This window comes from Anguilla rostrata, chromosome 13 (assembly GCF_018555375.3).
Source record: "Anguilla rostrata isolate EN2019 chromosome 13, ASM1855537v3, whole genome shotgun sequence".
NCBI classification, from domain to species: Eukaryota; Metazoa; Chordata; class Actinopteri; order Anguilliformes; family Anguillidae; genus Anguilla; species Anguilla rostrata.
In genome coordinates this window covers 15365734-15390939 of record NC_057945.1, presented here as the reverse complement: position 1 = coordinate 15390939, position 25206 = coordinate 15365734, and the positions used below count along the sequence as shown (strand labels likewise).

The 25206-nt window shown below is 39.8% G+C and overlaps 1 protein-coding gene across 1 annotated transcript in view; it reads right to left on the bottom strand.

Moving 5' to 3' along the window:
- Nucleotides 1–24725, bottom strand: part of LOC135238319 (potassium voltage-gated channel subfamily KQT member 2-like) — a 52095-nt gene extending 27370 nt beyond the window's left edge. The window contains exons 1-8 of the mRNA XM_064306103.1: nucleotides 23957–24725; nucleotides 8995–9085; nucleotides 8405–8531; nucleotides 7688–7863; nucleotides 4218–4343; nucleotides 3645–3755; nucleotides 2905–3000; nucleotides 957–1051 (exon numbers count right to left, since the gene is read on the bottom strand). Of these exons, the coding sequence (XP_064162173.1) occupies nucleotides 957–1051; nucleotides 2905–3000; nucleotides 3645–3755; nucleotides 4218–4343; nucleotides 7688–7863; nucleotides 8405–8531; nucleotides 8995–9085; nucleotides 23957–24252 (1118 nt within the window). The 5' untranslated portion in view covers nucleotides 24253–24725. The remainder of the gene's footprint in view (nucleotides 1–956; nucleotides 1052–2904; nucleotides 3001–3644; nucleotides 3756–4217; nucleotides 4344–7687; nucleotides 7864–8404; nucleotides 8532–8994; nucleotides 9086–23956) is intronic.
- Between the last annotated feature and the right edge of the window lie 481 nt (nucleotides 24726–25206).

Sequence of the window (25206 nt, the reverse complement as noted above, 5' to 3'; positions counted from 1 at the left end):
CTTCATCACTCAGTCAACTCAGTCACACAGTTACAGACATTCGCGTTTGTAGGGCTGGCCCCGCTGCTGTGGTCCAGCCAAAAACTACTTTCATATAAATGAAAAATGTTTCATATGTCTAAACAAATTAGAAACCAGATTAATTCTGGCACACCAATAAGACACTGAACAAAAGAGACGGGGCATGAAGCAGACTTTGATTGATGTATCTGGCACATTTTAATGCAATCTATAAGACAATGACCATCTGGGAACCTACAGTACTGCCCGCTGAAATGTCAAAGTAGCAAGAGCTGAGCATCTATCAGACATTATTGGTTAAAAAAAACAGAGACTTATCTACCAGGCATCAATAATGTAAAATCAATCATAAGTCCTACACCCATTTTATCTCTTGTACAACGCTTTTAAAATTTTCAATGAAGATTTCAAAAAAACAGCCGTGTTTTTCGGCACCCATTGTGTAAACGGTAACATGAAGCAGTGCGAGTGTTGTTTAGGTAAACAACTTTCCCCTTGAACCGCAACATCAGCAACAGAACTGGAGAGAAGCACAAGTATAAGCACATCTCCATTTTGTGAGTAATCAGCACAATGTAATCCAGCACTGTTTGTAAACAGATAATCTAATATGGCCGAATGGAGACACAGAGACCATGTTACTGTCAATTAGCAAACATGTAATGATGACAAAAAGTTCAAAGCAAAACCGAACTGCAGAGCCTTGGCCTGTTCAATCAAAAGAGAATTCATAAAACTCCAAACTGGATCATTCCCAGGTTGAAGACAAATTTGCCTCTCCAATTGAAGTATTGTAATGTTGTTAAAGAAAGAAAGTGACTTTTAAAAAGCTTGGAATGAGTCACTTAAATCACAAGTATTTCATACAGACAGCGCTGTGAGCATGGAGGGCTGATTTCAGGTCGATGTTGAATGAAAGTAGACCCAGTAAATACCTGTACATAGGGACAGACACTGTCCGCTCATAATAATCCCATGTGGACTGCAGGTCTGTCCGTGTCAGGTTAGTGGCATAAAACCTCCATGCGGCCTGGATTTGGAAAACAAGTTAAGGAAAGAAGATTAAAAGCAGTGTACAGCCATTCTGCATAATGCCTCCAATACACTGCACACTCTCAATGTGTGGGCTCAATCCAAGTTTTCACAATTAAACAAAAAATCATCATCAATCATGCTATACCTGTGTGGTACATGTACTGCGCATTTGCACGCATGGAACAGACAACGGAGAAACGTTTATTTACGGTTTGCCCATTCGCCTATTACTCAGCACAGTCGTTGTCAACAAAATAGATTTCTCTGTCTAATCCTATTCAAAAACCAAGGCTCTGTGCTTGTTGAAGGTCAGCTTAAGTCTTGCCCTTTCTGAATGCAAATCCACCACCTACAATTACTCACACACAAATGCACAGAGCAACTGTTGGCCTTCAAGTTGAAATAATGCTGCGTTTGTACTTTATATTGTGTCAATTTGTACAAGAGCTACAGTATTATAGTGCAAAATGGATTTTGTACATATCCCTTTTTCCGTTTTACTGTTATTCGTAGTGCTGAACATTGTTCTCTGTCTGTCTTGCAGATACAGGACTGGTGTGGTATTTCTTGGATTCAAGGCCTGATTCAGAATGCGTGTTCAGCCTCATGTGCTGAGTAGAGCTGTTATTTATTGGCTCCACTGTCACTTCCTGTATTTGCAGCCATGTGATATTTTACAGCCTATTGCTACACCTGAAATTGCATGCTAGCATACTATTATAGTATGTCTAAATAGTATGTGAACGTTTTTAGTATGCCCAAAACCATAGTATGCATCAAATAACGGTAGCTAAATAAGTGCCAGATTAAATCTGTCGCTAACGTTAGCATCTTCGTTAAATGGCAGGTTCGTGGCCGTCATCAACGCACAAAGTGCTGAAAGGATGTGGCGCGTTTCGGTGATGATGTAGTATGTCCAAAAAGCCATCATACCTTTTGCTCACATATTAAGAAACGCTGAATAACAGTATACATATATAGTACACATTATGCCATTTTAGACGCAGCCTATATTATTTACTTAGTAGACAGCCCTATTCAAAATGTCTAACAGAGTTTATATTTCCTTTAACTTACTATGCATTTGCACAACAGGGCAGTTTACTGAAGCAATTTAGGTTAATTCCCTTGGGTACAGGTACAACAGCAGAGCTCCAGTGGATGTGCCTGCAGCTGCAAGATCATATAACAACTGCACTATTGGCTGACCCCCCCACCCCCCACACGCTGTTTTTTGTTCCAGCCACAACTGCAACTTTTGAACTGTAAGAAGTTGCAAATTGTTCTTAATTAGATACTTCTAATGTCTGCTGTGGGATGATCTAGCCTTTAAAGGCCACATTGTGTCAGAAATAGCTACAATTCTCATCAATAGATTTCCTGTGTTCACATTCTAGGACTTTCAATCGATCAGACCACGTAATTTCTCGTTTTATGTGCTTCAACGCCAAATGATTCATTTAGATAAAAAAACATTTTTTAAATTATTGCCCGAAAGATTAAATCAATGTGGACATCAGGTCAGTGAATCTAAACTATCTGTGGAAAATTAAGAATCTGAATTGCAACCAAAGCAAATGAAAATAACACAAAGCCTTAACACAGTTAAGGAAAAAAAAACATAAGAAATTAAAGATGCATTTTCAATAATCTTATCAGGTTACTTTATCAATAACAAAAGGCAGCACATGCTCGAGCACAACACTATACAGTATGGACACCCTGATATATTCCATCTAATGTACTGACTTATATTTGCATGGGGTCGGGTTTAGCTGCACTAGACACCTCAGATGTGATGAGCAGTGCTCGGGAACATGGACAAAATCTATCAACGCATCACTGTACCTGGATCAGTCCTGCGGCAGGGTTCCTCCGCTTCTCAAAATGCTTTTGCCTGTGTTGCTCCTGGACCTTCAGGGCAAACCCTGATCCCAAGATACCCTTTGACACCCAGGGAAAGCAGACTGTCAGACCTTGATTTTTTTGAACCAATCAAAAGACTGCACCCTACAGCAAAGCACAATGACTGCTTAAAACATCGATAGCATGTGATTACACAAACTGTGCAATTCACACAAACAGCATTTTGTACATATAATTAATTTACACAGCTGGATATTTCGCTGGAGCAGGTTAAGGAACTTACTCAAAGGCACAAAGGCAGTACCCTGGGAGCCAAAGCCACAACCTTTATGTTACAAGCCCAGCTCTCTAATCATTATATTACACTGTACATTTATGCCCTAAATAAGTGTCTCTCTCCTGCATCTGTAAATTCAAGCACTGGCTTATTCTTTGCTTTCAGGCTAGCTTCCATATATCTTTTAAACATGGACAAAACAATTCCTCTTCAACAGCACACACACATTACGTTTACATATTCATTTTGTCATATTATTACATATTTTCATACGATCAATTTATACAGCAGGATATTTTACTGAAGCAATTCAGGGTTTTACAAACGAAGAATCTTATCTGGGAATCAACTCCACAACATTTGAGTTACAATCTTATTCCCCTAACCATTATGCCATACCGCCACCTTATACCTCAGTAGGGCACATCATTCGAGGGAAGCTTACCGCTGGAAGTGCAAAGAAAGACACACCAATCAGAGTAAAGGTCGCGGCAAGGAGTCGTCCATTCCAGGTGATTGGGTACTTATCGCCATAGCCAATGGTAGTCAGAGTTATCTGATGGAGGGGGAAGAAAGCTGATATTGGACACAGAGACCCTCAATAATCAATGTGCGAACCCTTCCATCAATGCTGAACGGACAGGGATAAATCCTGGCTCAACAGCTCTATTTATCTCTATATTTTCTCTGGGAAGTTAAAGGGTAATTGGTCTAGTGCACAGGCAAGGTATAACAAATCTAGTCATGAGAAAGTAAGTGAAGACAGGTTTCCAGAAAATGCTACATTATTTACAAAAGAATTGAGAATTTTGAGAGAAGCCCTTCCCCAAAGTTCTGTTCTAGGTTAAGTAACCTAAGAGCATTTATTGATGACTTAAATCAGTAGGGAACACTAAATATCTTCCAGAGACATACTGGAAATCTAATATTGAAGTTCAACCACTGAATTAATGAACTACCCTGTTAACAAGTATTACATATTACTGAGTCCCCGTAAAGGTTCAAAACCAGGACTCACAAGTCCCCACCACAGTGCGTCCGCATAGGTTTCAAACTGGGTGTTGTCCTCTTTTTCAGCCAAATACACCAGGAAAGATGCCAGGATGAGGCACAGGAATCCGATGTACCAGGCAGTGATCAGCTCCTGTGAGGACGACAAAAATGTGTTATAATCGTTTACCACAGAGAAAAACACCTCAACAAACCCTCGTTCCAGAGCCCAAGCATCATGACTCCCACAGCTACAGGAAGGCCAGTTATGAATCAGGACAAAAACAGCTGAGCAACCATGTATTTGTTTCAGTGTAAACAGCATAACAAGTCCTTGTAATGGCAACTCTCTCTATAAGCAAAAATATAGTGAGTAAAACTTTGTTTTAGTATACACTACTGTTTGTCTTCATCTAATGCATCTAATGCACCCTTGTACATCATTTTTCCATAGCTCTTTTCTCCAGCTTTGAAACAAACCACACACAAACAAACCAAAATCTAAAAACCAGGAACTAAAAATCACGTCATTGCAATCCATTACCCACAAGCCCCCTGGCCTTTCACAGATGAGTCGCTGGCCGAGAACGTAGCGCAGAAGGGCATTCACAGTACCTGGCTGGAATCCCGCCCAGTTTTTCCCCTGCACAAATTTAGCAACGCAGACTTACGGTACTCAAGTTTGCTTTGAGCTCTGTGTCAATATAACTCTGGAGATTAGTACTGACGGCTGTCTGGGACTGCAGAGTTTGCAGAACAGCAAGGCATACGAAGGCTGGGATTCTATATAATGATTGTTCTAGACAGCTGGCAGAATAAAACGTAAAAGTTGAAGTTTGTGGTATAGCTAATTCGCTTAATGCTGTAGTGCATGGGTGAACCTCACAGCCACACAAATCTGGACCGTGCCAGTGCCAGCAGGATCCAGTAACCCTAGAGGGCGATGCGCAACTGGCAATTACATCGCTCTGGGTATGGGAAGGTTCAGGCAGTTAGGGACTCACCCAAATTGCTGTCTAGCAAGCCCCGCTATTTGATTGGGCGCATGTGGACTGCATGCTAAAGCTGTATATGGAAGTGAGCTGTAGTCTGGGATATGAGAAGAAGCTGTTGGTGACAACACATGTTTTGGAGGAGAACCATGGATGTCTACATTCTTCAAAAACACGTGCACGCTCACACACACACACACACAAACACACGGACAGTCAGCTCCATGATATTGGGGACAAACCATTTCTGTCTCACAGATAGAATCACTTGTTGACAAGTTTTGGTATTATTAGAAGCAACAAGGCATACCTATTTTTTTTTTTGCTGTCGTCAGGAGTGTGCTTTTATGAGTCACCATCTTATCTTTTTGGCTTCCTCCACTGACAGTATAAAGAGGTTTTAAATAATTAATTTCTATATATTTGACAAGCTCTATGTCTTCAGTAAGTTTCCAATGGGAGGACATCGGCATATGCTGAATTGCTGATGGCAGGTGAGGGGGCAGTCCAGCACTATATATTAATAGTGCATTTTCATCCACTGTTATTTAAGACTCTTCTGGTATTGGTATGGGTCATTTCTTTAAGACATTATGGGTCGATTGCAGCATGCCTTCAAGTTGGAGTCTAACACAAAATCTTCTCAAGACTTTATGTATTTCCCGGATATAGAACAAGATCAAGACCAAACTGCCCTAGTCCCGATTGCAGCGTGCCCTCTCTCACGCCCTCATGAAAACAAATAATAAATACTTTGTATATGGTGTTATTGTCTAGGTCTCCAAATCTCTGTCACTGGTGCAGTTCAGAACCGTTCTTCCATTAAACTGGTATTTCAAAAACTATACAGCTTGATGCTCAACCAATAAATACTGAAATTTAGATTTCACCCGATAATTAATAGCTGGCTGTGCATTACACACATTTACACTGCACTACTGCTCCCATCACTTTACTTTTTAAGGAAACATCGTCATTTAAGAGACTGAAACAGTGATGAAATTACCGATAGACATAATTCAATTTATTACTGCTCAAAAGCTCTTAGGCCTATTCATTATTCTGTTGATTGACGAAGAATGAAATTTTATGTTTTGTCACAAAAACAAAATGCCAAGTAATGTAGGGTACAGCTCTTGTGTTAGGGCCAAGTGGTATTAACTTGGTACCTGATGCCAGTAATCATAACTGAATAATTATATTCAGTCAGAAGTCACCTATTAACTATAGCAATTAAAGCATGGACAGAGGTGTCTTTGGACCAAAAATAATAATTTCCATCTGTATATGCTTTTCTAATGCCAATAGAGAAGCAAGCAATTCTGCTAATCACATTTATGTTAGTGATTTGAGTTATCACTCAAAATTCACTTCAGCAAAAGCTACTACTAAAACGTAGGTCACACTTCAATCCATTTTTAGAAACTCTCCGAACTGACTCATCAGTGTGGCCAATGAGAGGAAATGAACTGTGACCACTTCACCCACTGTATCAGGTTGAGCTGTTCAATTAACTAGACTATCTAATTATAATCTCTGCTCTCTGATACCTCACTAATTATTCTTAAGGCTGTTAACTGAGAATGAAATACTCTTTTCCAAGACTCCAATGCAGGGGCAATGACCAAACAAACATAATATCCATCCATCCATCCATCCATTTTATATACTGCCTACCTGGTCAGGGTCAGGTCAGGGCAGGGTGGGGGTGGGGGTGGGGGTGGGGGTGGGGGCTAGATCCTATCTCAACAGACATTGGGTGAAAGGCAAAAAATAGATCCAGGACAGATCACCAATCCATCACAGAGCCCACACACCATTTACTCCCACATAAGGACCCAAAGGACAATTTAGACTTAACTGAGTGTTAAGTGAACTGAGTCTAAAAAGGTGAAATAAAACTTTATTGTTAAAGATAACTTGTTATTCTGTAATACTAAACATCGGTATCTCAAAATGCCCAGAGGCAAGGATGTCAGACTCCAGCCCTGGGTTGCTGCAGCATCTGCTGGTTCTTGGTATGTCTCAACATCTAATTAACTGTAATCACTGTTTGGCAAAACAGCAAAAACACTTAAACTGAGCATTAACTGAAAGGAAACCAGAGAAACCCACACACTCCAGCTCCCCAGGACTTCCGTTTGACAGCTCTGCTTCTTAGGCTTATTTCAAGCTGAATTTGAAATCGTTTTGCGAACCTAAAGATCTTGCCTGAAGGCGCAAATGCCATCTTGCAAAATCAGCAAACAGCACCAAGCATTTTGACCCAGCAGCAGAAACATAGGTCTAATAACTGCAGTCCATGCAGTCCTCCAACAAAGGACAGGCCTATTTACGTCATGTCACTTCCAGTATTTTTCTCCTCGCAAGGTCCTAAAATGAGTTGAGGATGAGGAGCAGAGTTGAATTCATTGGGCAAACAAAGCCCTGTCCCAACAAAGCCACACCCAATCTACCACACCCGTTCCTTTAAGAAGCCCTCATGTTTCAGGGGTTCTGTGCTCACCTTGCTGTGCGCGTAGACCACTGATCCCAGGAGTTTCCAAGTGCCGCCTCGCCTGTCCATCCGGATCATCCGCAGGATCTGCAGGAAGCGCAAACTGCGGATGGCGGAGGTGGCGAAGACGTTCCCCTGGGTACCGGCCGCCAGCACCGAGATGGACGCTATCAACACCATGATGTCTGGAAAATAACAAGCCCATTTTAGACACTTCATTTTGGAAAGAACTGAGCTGAATTTAAGATAGCATATTACAGACAGAACATTACAATAAATTATGGCAATAATAATAATAATATAATATTTTTTTGAAGTTTAATGATAGCATCATGATTAAAAAGTAACTAACAATGCAAGACAAACCACTGAGAAAAAATTTTCTATGCAGCAAATATGTTATCCAATTATATTAACATTATTTCATATACAAGTCACTGGCAGGCACCTAACGTACTGAACATTGATATGAAATATTGATAACATCTAGCTTGAAATGAGGTCAGGAGCTGGTCTTTGAAGGCCTTTAAAATCTGCTGAAATGCAATACACCTGCAAGCCATTGCTACTCATAACATTAGAACAGAACGGAACATTCTGTTTCATCTTTCGCACAACCGCCTTCGGGCAGGAGAGAGAGAGCAAGACTGTGTGAGAAGGAGACCCTCAGCATTGACCCCTCCCCCAGGTGACCGGTGCGCACGTCCAGGGGCGGGTCTGTCTCACCGATTACGCAGAAGGGTTTGCGGGCAAACTTCAGCCGCCCCCTCCACCCTCGGTAGCGGCAGCAGCACCCGGCCGCCCAGATCCTCACGATGTACTCCACGCCGAACACCACGATGGTCACGATTTCCTGAGCACGGCACACACACACACACACCTCACAGTCATCTCACCGACATTTTTACAGACCGTCCTACCTGTGTGGGAGTGCGTCTGAAGGAAACGAGAAACCTGGGAATGTTTGCATGATCTACTTGAGCAAACATAAGGGCTTAGAGTTGGGACATAAGGTTGGATATGGAGCTGAAATCTGGTGTTTTCTGCTATCTATGGATGGCAATACAAACGCTCAGAGCATGATAGCTGCAATGATTGCAATGCCCTGTGTAATTAGATAACACTCCTACAAGTTGACCTCCTACAACCAATGATGCAGTGCAATGATATTTTTCATCTGCCATGTTAACAAGATGCAATGCTAATCCTACTATTAGAGACATAAGCAAATAATAAAGATAGCAAGGAAAGAAACACATGTAGCAAACAACATAGGTGCACAGTTTGAAAGGAAAAGGAAATCACTGTAGACATACCAGTATATACAAGGCATCCTCTGAACTCTTCTCATACTCTCTTATGGTGGAAAATACAGAGAGGACAAGACAGGAGAAGACCAGCAGGAATCTGAAAATAGAGGAAAAAACAGCAATTGAAATCAATTCAGTGAAATAACATGAGGCTTTCTCCCTCACAGAAAGTCAGCTTTAACACCTCAATGGTTGCCAATTGACATAAAAAAAAAGAAATACAGTAACACATTCAGAAAACTCCCTAAAACATATGTTTATTGCATTCTCTACAGTCAAGTTGTTTTACAGAATTTGAATGGTGGACAAAAATGCTTTGGTATTTTCTTTGTTCAGTGAGATAAGTGAATGTAATCACATTTTCAGATTTATGGCACTTCCTGTCTGTGCACAAGCACTCAGAGAATCCAGAAGTCTCCCTCTGTTGACTGCACTGACATGTCAGTGATGTCATTAAAGTAATGTGGATGATGCATCATGTAATGAGGAATGACTCAACACTTTCTGGTACTGTGATGTTATCGTTATACAAGAAATGATTACAGAAGGCCTGAGCCTTTAGCCTATACTGAAGCCTATACTTTTCAACCACAATTAATCTGAGTGTTCCATCTTGTATATCACATAGACCAGTTTATTTTAAGCTGAAACAAAATAAAAAGGTTGATTTCAAGCTATAAGAGATTAAAATACTTCAATAACGTTGCTCTAAATCATATTACCAGCAGGAGTGGCATTAAAATGACAGCATTATCTCATCATGAGTCATATACATTTACTGCAAGGAGTAAGCGAGTAATATGATCCGCGTTCGGAAATCTCTTGAGCTGTGGAGAACCGCGGAAATAACTGATGTCTCAGCAGCCAAATGCACAAAACCAAATTAGCAACCACAACTGTTTATTTGATTGTATTATTCGGGCAAGAGATAATAAGACATCCATTGCGTTTATACCATGTAACTGTGTAAAAACGCATTGCTGTTATTTATTTAATTCATCTTTTAAAAGTATTACAGAAATCATCAAGTTGTTAATATGCACTGCGACTGAATGCACTGTTGTTGGATTAAGTAGAAGCCATAAAGCTATGGCTTTAATTAATTTTACAAATAATTATTAATAATTATTGTCTCTTTATTATTTTAATAGGGTAAAAATGTCTACACCCCCCTATACCATTAACTGTACATGCCATAAGGATTTGTTTTAATATGACCAGTCTGCTATGGCCATTAGTTAACACTGCAGCTCCAAACAGACATTGTGGATAGTGTATTAAGTGACACAAGAGGCAGGCCCCTAATTATAGCACATTGATCGGAAATACAAGACATGAGTCAATATGTTGACCCGAGGACAATGTACACCACCTAGAAACCAGTCCTCCTGACTGGACAAAATTTTCCTGAGAACCATGCATGGACACATGGTTGAAGCATGATCTCCTAATTAACATGCTACTCATCAAGCAAACTGCATTCAGTATGTGTGAGGACGACTATTAGGATCATATTGCATTAGATTACGTTTCAGAATTTAGCAGGAACTCTTATCCAAAGCAGCATACAAAGACTACATTTTACATACAATCCCTTTATACGGCTGGATATAAAACAATCTGAAACAAGGTAAGTACTGTGATCCAGGGTGAAATATCATCAAACCCGTAACCTTTGTGTTACAGGCCAGTTCCCTCGCTACACTGCTGAATGCTGACTTGAAATCAATGGACACCTGACATTGTATTGGGCTGTTATTTCAGTTTCTCAACTGAAATGTTTGCCAGCCCAAAGATCAAACAAATATTCAATATAACAACTGCACAGCTCTATCATCAGTTATTACCAACAAAACAACAGTTTTAACTTGCTAAGTTCGAAAGAAACTGAAATGATGGAATAAAATGCTTTCAGCTAAATTCTAATTTGCTTTTATAATTATATTCATAGTGCTTAGTCGGGAGTTTGGCTCAGTTGGACCAGTGTTTGTTTTAGTTCATTATGACCTCTACTACACCTAGAATTCAATTTGAATATGAAGTTTGAGCAGATTAGATTCTGTGCAGGTGGACCACAATCACCCTCATTACTATGCAGACAGAAGCAATCAGACCAGATCTATGTCAGCTTTCGTGGGCCTTGGACACACCAAGCGTTTAGAAGAACAAACTTCTATTCTCACATCCACTGCAGGCCACATTTGATCGGACACATGATCGAAACAAATCAAGACTAGCCAGACAGCCTGGATGCTATGCATCCCACTCAGCAGCTCCACTGCAGCTTCTGAGTGGGATGCATAGCATCCAGGCTGTTTCTCACATTTAAACATTTCCTTTTTATTTTGTTTCAGCTTAAAATAAACTGGTCTATGTGATATACAAGATGGAACACTCAGATTAATTGTGGTTGAAAAGTATAGGCTTCAAGGCTGTTTGAGACCTGAGCCACTACTTCTCTGTCAGCTCAGAAAGAAAAAAAAAAAAACTACAGCTAGCAACCTTGACAGAAACTGCACAATGATATCGAAGTAGTTTATTAATGTTAACTCTGGGACTGTGAACTGTAAGATGCAGACATGCCCAAGAAAGCTATAGGTGTGCAGTACTGAACAGTACAACAGTCTTACATCTCTGAAACGGCTTTTGGTATTTCCAACCTAAAACTTTCATCTTCAAAACACACATCATTGATAGGTTTTTTGACGATAACAAACACTAGTAAAATAAGAAGGACACAAAATGATGAAGTCTTTAGATAATAATATGCACTATTGGGTTTACAGACTTTCCTGACAAACACCCAGAATTATTGATCAGTATATCCCAAATACATCTGGAAATCCCCATCTTCATTATATGAAATTATCTTTCTCATCATTATGTTATATTATTGGGGGAGTTACTTTTCCTGTTTGGTAATATTGTGGGAGTGGGGGTGTAACTTCCCTATCCCCCCGTAAATTAAACCTTTGACCACATTAGAACAACATAACCCTTAGTAAATAATTGGCCCAGGCTTATGATTAAATGTATTATGATTACAATTACAATTGCTTTAGCAGTACCAGGCAATAGTCAGTGGTGAAACTACATTCGTTTACTAATGGTTTCTAATTGATTATTTTACCTCTTGAATTCTACTGTTCATTTATTTGTTGTGGTTAAGGCTCATGACTCCTAAACCAGTAGGACAGACTCTTAGGGAAGACCACAAGAATCATAAGCTGAACTTTCTTAGTGAGTATCAGGCTGCATACAAGGATTATACAGCTCCAACAACAAAGTGCTTTCACATATTTCACAAAATATATTTCCTAATCAACTTTACATAATACAATGATTCCCACTCACAATCATCTACATCTGTGTTGCAAAATGTCAGGCACTACATGTGCAACTGTAGTTTATATATTATTCTAAACATAATACTCATGGGGTATTACAATAAAAACAATATATCACCTATAAAGTTTAGGAGATACAATTTGTACACTGAATAAAAAATGGTGGTCATTATATAAATTCCAAGCAATTGAGGACTTATTTCAGTTTATGCTTTCAAACTGTTAATCATTGCAACTCTGATTAAAAAGCGAGCTATATAAAGCAAGGGCATTGTCTCCGGAAATTAATAATAAATGCCATATAGCAATTTAGTTTCCCTTTTTAAAGATCCAGTTCTCCATGTCTACACATTTATACTCCAACGGTATGTTTCACTTGCAAGCACATCACAGAATCTCTAATGGCGAGGTCACTGACTCCGATCGACTGCAGGTTACATTCGATCTGATCTGTGGGCTTCTTCCTTTACCTACAGCAAGTTCTGCAGTGTTGTGTCTTACCTTCCTTAATCGGCAGCAAATGTTCATTTGTCCTGCTGTTTCTGGGATTCTAAATATCTGAAACCAGCATTCAGAAAACCCATTGGTTTCACAACGCAGACACGTTTTTGCTTCTCTAAATCCAATGTGTATAAACTGTAGACATGGGGCAAAGCTATTTTTATCCCCTAAGATGTGTGGAGGTTTAAAATATTCATTGGAGGAAGATGGGTGAGTACCGTAGGCGGGCAACTCAATAAGCATGCACTAGGGTGACCAGACAAAACCATTTTTACATTATTACATGTAGGAGGGACGATTCTACATTTGTTCAGTATAGGCTATATATATATATATATATATATATCAATAGACCTTGCGGAGATGAGGGAAATTCGGTCAACTGAAGGTAATTTTTTAAATGGTGTTTCTGGAGTATATTTTCTTTCTTATATTATTAGTTTTAAAATTGATATGATAACATTTGCATGTGGTTCACGAAACTGCACATAAATATGTCGACTATACTAACTTTGAACATTTCGCATAGCCTAAACATTTCGCATAAACTTTCGCAAATACTGACACTCACACAATCATGTACAGTACACACACCAATAATCTGAGATGGAGTGCACAACCAAAGCGCAGTCACACTGCTGACTGGTTAGACTGAAAAGCAAACAGAAGGGGCTTTTAAAAGCCATGTTCCGTGCCAGAGCCGCAGTCACCCCGGCCTGCAGTGGCCTTGCTGGTATGCCTGCTTCATAAGAGCACTGTATGTTAATGCAAGTTAATACGCTTCACACAAGGGCCTGCTAACAAGAGGGCCAGCCACCATCAGCCAACACGAGGAGAATACTAACAATAAAAATATATGCACACGCACTCAGAGCCTGCTGAAAAAACGCAGTAGATCAGTGAAGCACGACCAAGTTGATCTACCAGCATGACTATGATATTACCAACTTGCCTAAGCTGGTCTACCAGCACACATATTTTCATTATCAACAGCTTGACCTAACTAGTGTATCAGCTTGACCAGCATAAAACCAGCAATGCCCCGCTTGGACTAACAATAACCAGCTGGGAACTTATTCCAGTCTGAGCTGTTTTTTTCAGTTGGGTAAGCACACACACACACAAACAAACAGATGAACATACAATTAAACAATAAACTACAAATATTCACACACAAGTGCACATGCAGACATGCGGAAGCAGGTCAAATGCATAAGCACACATACACATGCAAGTGTAAAAACAGCCCGACCGCACACAAACGCGCTTTTGAACGATAGTCCCCTTCAAGCCATTTATAATCTCATCAGATTACAGACTGACGCTGATTTTACAACGAGTCAAAAGCAGCGGTGATGGCTGGCAGTGGACAGCGGCTCCTTTTGACACGTTCATCAATCATGCGACAACACGAGCGTGCGCCATTGGGTAACAAACCGGGTAACGGTTTATCCGTAAGCCGCAGAATACATTTGGTCAGAAAAGATACTGAAGCAAAAAAAAAAAAAAAAAAACCACATTGATTACATTTCTGCCAGGCCTTACAAGGACCAGTTTGTCCCCTGGAAAGTTGTTACTATGCAAATGTACTTGAAAGCATTAGGCCTTCTGCGATTAAGAGTCCGTGATTAGGGGCCCTGATGAAACGCGATTGGTGAAGCGGAGGCCATGTTTTCATGTTTTCCGTTCCTTCTCCTTTCATTCCTCTCTGCAGGAAACCCTTTAAAGAATTTTTCGGCTGGTTAGACACCGGATGCAAATAACGCAGAAATTACGCATGCAGAAAAATGCGGTCTTAAAAAAACAAAACAAAAAAAAAACAATTTAGAGCCTGGCATGTATTCACAGTTTTGCATCCTCTCCTCTCCTTTATTTTTTTTCCCTTACACTGACATTACAAATTCATAGTTAAAAAATGTAAAGGCGCAGGCAACGACACAGACCGGTCCTAGCATTGTAGGACAGAACAAAATCGATGACACGACCTGTCGCCTACCGATGTTGAGGTCGTCGACAGCGCTCTTAAAACACGTCTCATGTTTCACAAACAGAAAACAGGCACTGACGGCTGCCACCATCTATTCTACGCCATTGAACCTCGTGTTCGAAGCACCTCGCCCCCCAGAACTGATGGTGAATCTACAGTGTGGTGACAGTGCTCCTGAAAATGGGTGTTGATTACATTACTAAAGCAAGGGGGGGGGGGGGGGGTGAGGTCTTACTCCCTGGGAACCATAAAACTCCATGAACGTTTACTGTCATACGGCACAGAAAGGGCAAGATGCGTATGAGCAGGGAGCACTGCTCTTCCCACCTGTGTCACATTTCACAACTAGCATAAGGTGCCGAACAAGAAACACTCCTTTCATGTGAAAAGTACTGTATATGTGTAAGCAGTGTAGTGCTTAAGGCAACTGAATCTAGGGGTGGTGTAATTTGCATACGCCGTATGATTATTAATCATAATATTCATGTGTGCACCCACAGACATTCTGTTTATACAACAAACTCTCAGCCCATTATAGGAAACAAGACTTGGAATTCATACTCAATGATAGAATCTCTATTTCGCGTGAATGCAAATTGCTGACATTTTTAAAGATTTTGAATGCTTTATTTACACCAAGATAGTTTTTGTTTTCATCAAAAACTACAAATCTTGACCCAGGAAACCAGCTGAGGCAAATGAAATGTATAATCAGCGGCTCTAATTGACCGATTAAGAACAGAGTAGCAATAACAGTCAACAGACCGTGTGGCTCTCCGGGGAGAGGGCTAGGAAGCCCTGATTAGACTGGGTCGCTAAGGGCAACAACTACTGAAACTGAAACTACTGAACTACCTAAAATGACTACTGAAATGACTATAGAAACTACTCCCCACCAGAAATGTTGCAGAAATGGAGAACAGTGGTATAACCTTAAACTATGTACTGAAAGTAATCACAAGCAAACACATGCATTCTGAATATTTCTGTGTTTTGTGATAACCTATGCACTGTACTGCAAGATTATAAAAAATACCATTTTAGTTATGATTTCATACATCAGGCTCTCTAGATAATGAGACATCAGGATCCATTTTGAAGAACAGGAAATTTAAACTGATTGTGTATAGCCATTCAAAGTGAGAGAAATCCCTGGGGTTTTACAGTGATTTGGCAAATGGTGCCTTTCAGCCTGTATAAACAGTTGGCCTACAGGCCTCAAACAGGTGTCTGATGCAGCTCAAATCTGTTCACGTTTCTCTACAGTTATGATTAACACCAGTATTGAAGCCAGTGGCACAGAAAAAAACAAGAAAAAGCACATAAATAAGAAAGTCGTATCATTTAATCTACTTCACTCTGAAAAGGATGACTGGTAAATCCACTTCATTTCATTCTGAAAAGGATGAATGGTAAATTTCACAATGGCATGAAATCAAGAAGGGCAGAGGGAGGGAGGGAGGGAACAAATGAGAGGGAGGGAGGAAGAGGGAGAGGGAGAGTGAGAGCACTCAAGTGAGCGCAGGAAGTAGATCTTGGTACAATTAGAAGAACCACTTCAAAAAAAAAACTACCCAGTGACACTGGTTTGCATAATCAGATTTCTGCTAGCCAACAGCCTTCCAAGTACCCAGTCTGTACTGTGCCCTACTGCAAAACACCCCACTGACCACACATGATCACTTGCATGGAATAATAGCCTCTAAAATCACCTTTTAGACTAATTACATGAAAAGCAAGAGGCCTTGCAGATTATTTTTTCCCAACTCAGTTTCACCAAAGAAAGGCAAACTTTTTGCAGGATTAAAGGTTTGCATGCAGCCTCCTTCAGGTAGAGGAACAATGTCATATTAACAGCAACACCCTGATTAGTAAAGCCTTTAACTCTCAAATGAACTTACAGAGAAGAAATCAATACATTGAAATGCATGCTGGGTAAGAGATACTGTTTTTTAAGACTTAATGGAATCTTGTGGCCACCGGCTCTCCTTTTTCTGCAGCGGCAGGGCCATTGATTGGCAGATTTTTGCTACACAGCAAGATTCGCCTTCTTCATTTCAGCCACCAAGATGAATACGGCACAACTGAGGAGGACGCTTTTCAAAAAGAATTGAGTGATCACATGCAGAGCTGAAAGCCATACTCTTCTGTCCTGGAGACCTGACCTCTCCAAAGAGCTTACAATACTCACACATCATTATGCATCATTATGTGCTTTCTCTGCAGTCCTATTAGACAATAAGAGAGGCACGATACAATGGGAAACTAAGGTGGATTATTTGGTTACTGAAAATAGGGGTAAACATAATTACGAAATATAAACAGATCCCAATTTGTGTTGCTGTTATAATAGAGTACGGTTCTACAGTGTATGCTATACAAATTAGTACATGTACAGGGAGCTCCATAATGCTTGGGACAAATACCTTTTTTTTTTTTGATCTGGCACTGTACTCCACAATTTTAGATTTGTAATCAAGTCACATGTGGTTAAAGTGCAGCTTTTATTACAGAGTATTTTTTATACATTTCAGTTTCACCATGTAGAAATTACAGCACTTTTTATACATAACCCCCCCATTTCAGGGCACGGACAAATGGTTTCATAGCTGTTTCTGATTAGTCAGGCGTGTTCAATTGCTTCCTTAGTGCAGTATAAGAGGGCTCTCAGTATCGAGTTTTGATTCTAGGCTTTTGATTGACACATAGCTGAAGAGTGTTTCTGATCTGTCCGACAGGTGTTTTGGGGTTTTTTATTCATTATGGTGAGAATTCTTCCATCATCAACTGTAGAGGTCTTACTTGGCCTGCCAGTGCTCTCTTTCTTCTTCTTTTTCTTCTAGTGTTCCAAACAGTTGATTTTGGTAAGCTTCAGGTATGGACTATGCTTCTTGCTGTTTTTTTCCTATTTCTCAGCCTCATAATGGCTTCCGTGACTTGACTTTGTTTCTCTGGTCGTCAACTTGACAAATGCCAATAACAGACTTCAAATACAATCAAAAGCCTAAAATCAAGACTAGATACTAAAAGGAATACTGCACCAAAGAAGCAATTGAACACAAAAATACTAGAAGCTGAGAATCTGCACTTCAACCACATAATAATTTTTTGATCTTGATTACACATTGTGGAGCCAATCAAAAGAAATGTCTGTCCCAAACATTATGGAGCGCACTGTATGTACACTACTATTATATGCTGCTGTCATATACAGTACTATATCACAGTAGTGTTGATATCTAACAAATAGGGTCATATGCATTAATCAGAGTAATAAGTAATCTGGACAGCTTTTTAATGCATGCATAACATGCAATATATCTCACTTCAAATCTGACCGTGCTATTTTTTCAAAACTATGACATGTCATGTAAGCTTCCCTGAAAAGACACACCATTCAATATTACCATTTGTAACACTGGTAAGAGTGTTACAGTACATACAAGATTTGTACATAGGCTATGCTATCAGTGTGGGCAGTTTTATAGTCCACTTTGCAGAACTGCCTTCTCAAATCTACATTGCAGCTACACTCAGTAGCCAAGAAGCAGCAACAGTAGACATTAGAGCTGATAGACATTATTGTCCAATACATCACTCTAGTTGTAGATGAGACTGGGTGGGGGGTGCTTGTTAAATGGACAACCTATGCAATAATGGTGGCACTTAGAAACTATGTACTTGGTATAGTTGTAGTGTATCGTCTATTGATAAATACAGAATACAGAGTATGTTGTTTCCAATCAGCGAAGACGTGTTTTATTGAAATTGTTTTCAATTTTGGATAGCCCTAGTGATAGCCCAAGTAAGCATAGATTACAGCTCTAGCGGACAAAGATAGACACCGGGGCTTCCATATTCATGGACCTAATGCTGGAATGACACATAAGGCATTATGCAAAACTCATGTGGAACAGAACAAAAACTCCTTGAAATAGCATTTCTTCTCTTTTCTACAGAGTTTAGCTGCCAGTGTGGTCACACAGTAAGCGGTGGTCTTTTGGACATATTCAAATCAGGTTACAACTACTGCATGAGTCTCTTGGAGCCAATGGTTACACTAAGAAAAGCAGCATACTTTACTGTAACTAACATAAGTTAGGAAGACTGTACTTTTGGCAAAATATGCCGGTACACTGTCAATCAAAGACTGGCAGCACTGAGCTATAATTTATTAATCTATTTTACAGACAATGGGTGTTTTATTTAAATGTGACAGCTATTATTTTGCGGAGTGAAAACTGAACAAGCCACATAATTTCATTGTTGGGAAAGTTAAGTAAATTAAATTAAGAAAATTCAGAATCTACAAAAAAGAGAAGGGTTGCCAGGAATCTATTAAAGAACCAGCACAAAGTCCTTTACATATAGAAGGGTCCTTAACCAAATAATGCTAGAGGGACGAACCAAAAATAAGAAGAGCTGGAGGATCCACAGCTCAGGAACGCAGCACCTTCACTGAAACGATGACTGCCGTTTCCATGTTGGGGATGTTTTACACAGTCAATAGGAAACGTTTAGAATATATCTCAAAATATATTGGCATGGGCAACACAAATGTGCTTTGTAGTCTAGTTGGCTGTAGCCTTGAAACTACACAAGGATGACTGAAAGTATTTTATTCATGGATAAATATACTATGTAAGGAGCTGAAAGCTGTAAATTCTGTCAAGATAAATATCAATAAATCCAATTTTTTTTGTTACAATAGAGTCTGTTCTCTGTAATTGTGCTTCACATTAATTAGGATATTATGGAGTAATTTTGGCACTCATGCTCCCCTGTCATTATTCACAGAATAGCTAGCTATAATTGGCAGATAATTTGTCAAAATAACAATAATAATAATAATAATAATTTCAAATTCATCGAATAATAATAACAATACCAATAACAATAATAATAACAATCATTTAAAAATTCATTGAATAAAATATAACCAAGTGTTAACTTTGTAGATAAATCTGTACTGGACAGTGTAGCTACAATGTCTTCATCCTCATATGCGGACATTATCAAATCATACAGCATTAGAAAAACATTGTCTGTATTGGCTTGACAGTTGCCTGGCAAATATCCTACCAGTAATATGTGAGGATGACTACAGAATCATCTCCAAACAGCGATTATGGAACTTTCTCTCCGAAAATTTCTCTCCCTGAAAGTGCATTGATCAGATTAACTGTGCTTGTTCATCTGTACCCCAGTGGCTGCCCATGATGCGGCTGAACCCCCTTAATGCCACACTGAGTAAAACAAGCGAAAGTGCTACGTGCCTTGCATAAGCACAATCAGCTCCATTAGCAACCAGGCTACATCATTTTTGGATGCCTTACTCCAGGTAACTATTTCATAATTTATAGAATCATATAAATTGAAAAAAAAATTATATGTGCTGTTTTAATTGGCATTTCTTTAGTCTGTTGAAAACAAGTATTCAATATTTAACAAATTTTACAGAGGCAGAGAAGTGGTGTTTTGACATAAAATAGAGTCCATAAGGAAGCACACGTGATATATCATATTAGAGCTAAAAGCACAAATTATCTTTCATTCTTACATTCACCTCTCCTCAGTCCTCGTCCTCACAGGCAGGTTTTCCCTTGCTTTGGCCTGCATTTGACACATGCTTATTTGTATTACAATCCCTGTTATGCTTCTCTTCCAAAATGCAAAACAAATCTGGCAAGTCATTCTCAAAAGCCTTCTTGTGCTTCCTTTAAAATGGAAGCATTTGTCCCACTCTGAAACACCATTTTTATGCTAAAATCTCCAAGTGAGTGGGCGGGGGTGTTCTGCTGCTTTTTCAGCCCATGCCACTGGCACACTGGCACACTGCCACTGGGCCTGTAGCGTAGCAAGGAAGGAAGGCCATGTGATCCCAAACTCCCGTAAGCTTACATATAATATATACAATACTACAACACAATATTTACAAAATGGTCTCTATGCTTCTTGGGAAGGCAAGTCAGAGAGGCTGTGATTCAGGACCTGTACGTCTGTGGAACATCACTAAGGGTGAATAACGCACACAGCATGCGGAGTTAGCTCCAGGACAAATTCCAAGCCAACCATGTTGTGCGTATTTTATGTGCTGTTAGACTGGTATGAGGCTTTGGTACTCTCCAGTCCCTGTGACAGAGGTGTGAATTGGTATTCTCTTTCTCCCATTCCACTCCCAGAATGCCTGTGGGTGGCCTGGTTTTGGGTAGCAGACAAACAGTGTGGTAAGCATGCCTGGCATCAGACAAGGGGGAAGACTAGCAAGATTGGAATACCCACTGAAAGGTGCAGGGCATTAGGTTAAAGTAGTAGTGTGCCTACGTACATTTTGGGCACTGGCAAACATCTGCTTTTCTCCCTTCCCAAGGACAATACAGAATCGTATTTTCATACACCAGTACCAAGATGAGTAACATTACACTCAAGAGCCAAATTTTTTGCTAAAGGACAAAATGAATGGCTAATGAGAGACCACCTTGAATTTCATAATTACATACACACATTCTCAGTAAATACATTCACAACATTTTAGGCACTGTTGCAGAGTGTCATGAGCTTTAGTCTTTCAATAAAGTGAGATCAACACTGGATAGGCTGTGGAGCTGTCCAGTCACTCTAAGTGCTGAAGACAGAGACCCTGAGGCCTTGCAGTATGCTCAATTGCTTCAGTCAGAATATATCACAATAAACTGACTGCAAGTAATAACATATCATTTTGAGGCACACACCATTGTGATCGGCTCCAGTGATGCTGCATACTAGTACAATTGTGTCCATTCAAACAAGACAATCATATTTTTATAGGCTATAGTCCTCTGCACTCCAGCATATTGGATATGCATGAAACGGTGAATATGAGGTTAAAGTGCAGACAGTCAGCTTTGACTTATGGATATGTACATTAATATCCACTGAACTATGTAGGAATCTCAACCCTTTTTATCCATAGCCCCCCATTCTAAGGGACGAAAAGTAATTGGACAAATTAGCATAATCTTAAATGAAGTCATTACTTAAGCCTGCAACCCATAGACATCACCAGATGCTGGGTGTCATCCCTGGTGATCTCTGTTGGGCCTGTACTGCAGCCATCTTTAGTTCATGTTTGTTTCTGGGGCATTTTGCCTTCAGTCTTGTCTTCAGCAAATGGAACGCATGGTTAATTGTATTCAGGTCTGGTGATTGACTAAGCCAGTCAAGAACATTCCACTTTTTCACCCAGAAAAACTCCTTGGTTGCTTTAACACTATGTTTGGGGTCATTGTCCTCCTGCAAGGTGAACCGCCGTCCAATGAGTTTTGAGGAATTTGGTCGGATTGGAACAAATAATGTTTCTGTCCACTTCAAATATATCTATATAGCTAGTGTCAGCAGTCACATCATCAATAAAGATAAGTCAGCCAGTTCCACTGGTAGCCATACATGCCCAAGCCATAATGCCAACTCCACCATGTTTAACAGATGCTTTGGACCCAGAGCAGTTACTTCCTTTCTCCATGCTTTCCTCATTCCATCACTTTAGTACAGGTACAGATTAATACTCATCTCATCTGTCTATAAGAGTTGGTTCCAGAACTCTAACCTTTTTTATGTACCTTTTAGCAGACTCTAACCTGGCCATTCTGTTCTTGCAGTTTACAAGAGGTTTGTATCTTGCAGTGAACCCTCTGAAGTTATGGTGGTGTAGACTTCTCTTTATTTTAGTCTTTGACACATCTGGAGTGTTCTCGATCTGGTTGACAGTTAAAAATGTTTTTTCTTCATGAAGTATTCTTTGGTCATTCACTAAGGTGGTCTTCTGTGCTCTGCCAGGTTGTTTACTTACTAAGCTCACCAGCGTGTTCTTGTGTCTTAAGAATGTACCAAACAGTTGAGTGTGACATAACCAATGTTTCGCGTATGTCCCTGATCGATTCATTTAGATTCTTCCATCCCAGGATGGCCTGCTTTACTGGCATTGACACTTTTGTTCCTCGTGTTGAGAGACTCCAATGATTCTACACCTTTGTTAGCTTTCTTGTGCATGAACTAGTGATGCAACAGCACACAGATGACCACAAAAAGAGCTGAGCGGACAATTATCAATTACTGAGCGGACAATTACTTTTGGGCCCCCTTTTGGGGGGACTATGTATTAAAAGGGCTGCATTGCCTGGTTCTCCTGATTTGGATGTACATACAGTATGCCCACAAATCAAAGCAGACAGTCTGCACTTTAACCACATATTTCATATTCAATGTTTCATCGTGTGCAGGAGTACAGAGCCAAAACAACATAAATTACGTATAAAATACTTCTGGACCGCACTGTATGTATGTATGTATGTATATATAGTGTGTGTGTGTGTGTGTGTGTGTGTGTGTGTGTGTGTGTAGCTATAGCACGAACATATCCGTCATCAATTTACCTTTAATAACAAAAATCTGACAAAATTGCTATCACACAATACACAGATTTTACGCAATATGTTATGTTAGCAAACCAATAATTAACACATTGTTAACCCCTTGAAAATAACGTTGACATTTCTTTGGTGCGTTGAGAAAATTATTTTCCTTGGTCATTTTAAATTCCATAAATTAGTTGTCTCTTACGACTGCATTTTCGTTTTATGAATGACAAAATAATAATTGCAGACTCTAGGCAATAACACCGACCTAAAATAAAGCAGCATTTCAATACGATAGAAAAGGACAAGCTTGCGGTACACTTAATAACGACGTAGCATACAGTGGGCTACATGCGAAATTATATATTTTTTAAAACATAGTCCGTTGAACCAAACGCACTGCAGACATAGCGGTTTTAAAGACCATTATTCTCTCAATGATGTCTGAAATACATAACCCCATTTAAGATGTTAAAAACAACATACAGATGGTAGCATGCTTCTCAGTACGCAGTGGTGCTCATAAATTTATAATGTTGGGTTCCTGCACAATCACTTCCCTCTACGTCCAGCAATGTACTCATATTGAAATGTCTAAATCAGAGCCAAAAATGAACAACGATTCACACACTTTATGTATGTTCACGCTCCAAGCGTATGCAAAATGTCTCATCATATCAATAACATAACGCGAACGGTGGCAATTTAACCCATAAGAATTGAAACATGTAAATACTTACACGTAAGCGTGATATATAAACGCCCATCCTCTCGGTCTTTCCAGTACATTGTAGAGGAAATTCTGCAATCTTCTATAAAACGCATTTCTCTTCGGAGGTTTCCCTTTCCCGGAGATGCTAGATCTCGGTTTGCTTAGTATGCTGCCTCGCTTTGTTGCCTCGGAACCCGCTATAAGAAGCGCCCCATCTCTGTTCGAGTCTGTAGCCCCAGCTTCTAGCCCAACAAAGCCGACTTTGAGCTTTTTCTCCGCAGCTGGACCCGGGTAAACACCGCCGTTGCGGGATTTCTGCACCATTCTTAAAGTATACCGTCATGGGGAACCAATCGGGGATTTTTCCAAACCTTTACCAGGTAGGAGCATCGCAGGGCTGGGCGTGTAGGGTCGGTGGAGCCCCTGTGCGCGTGGTGTAGTCTCCTGCTGCTGGAAAGCCAATTGAAATGCAAACGAGAACCTGCAATGAGAAGCCAACCGTCTACTACCTCAGCTCCTTCCGGCCATCTGACAGCCCTGAGACGAGACCAAAAGAAAGTAAGAATAAACTGAGGTAAACAGTAGCAAAATTATAACAACCTAATAACTGTGAAATTGCCAAAATGACCAAAACCGAATATAAATTCTGCTTTTTTCCAGCTGTACACTGTACAAATCATGTGCATAGTCTTTCGTTTCATAATTTTGCTGCTGCTGCTGCTTTGTTTGTCCGCCAGGTTTACAGTTCAGACAGACAGGTGCAATTACACTCAGTGAAATATATAAACTCTAGAGGATAACACAGCGTAATAGAATATGATAATAAGAAATATTATCAGTATTATTATATTCTGTTACACATGGAACATGATTGCCCATGGAATGAAGGAGAAATCATTTAATTTTTGAACAAATAAAATAGCAATGTTGAGAATGAGAAGGATGGAAGAAGCATGCATCTTACGGAGTATCGCTCTACTTTTTAAAGTACACAGTAGCACAGATTCAGTCAGAAGACAAAATTCTTAATCACTGTCTGTAAGGCTAATTACAATATATTCTAAACTCTATTTAGGCAATTTACCTTTGTGACAAATCATTAGCTGGCCTGCAAATAGAACATTTCCTCTATTCTCAGGCATGTGAGCAGTCTGAGGAACATTTCACCCAGGATTTAGCTTGACCCATGAAAAACCCAACACTAGACCAGGCTCTGATATTATCTTGCATACGGCCTAACAGAATCAAGTGCATTCTTCATCTTGGTAACTTGCAGGC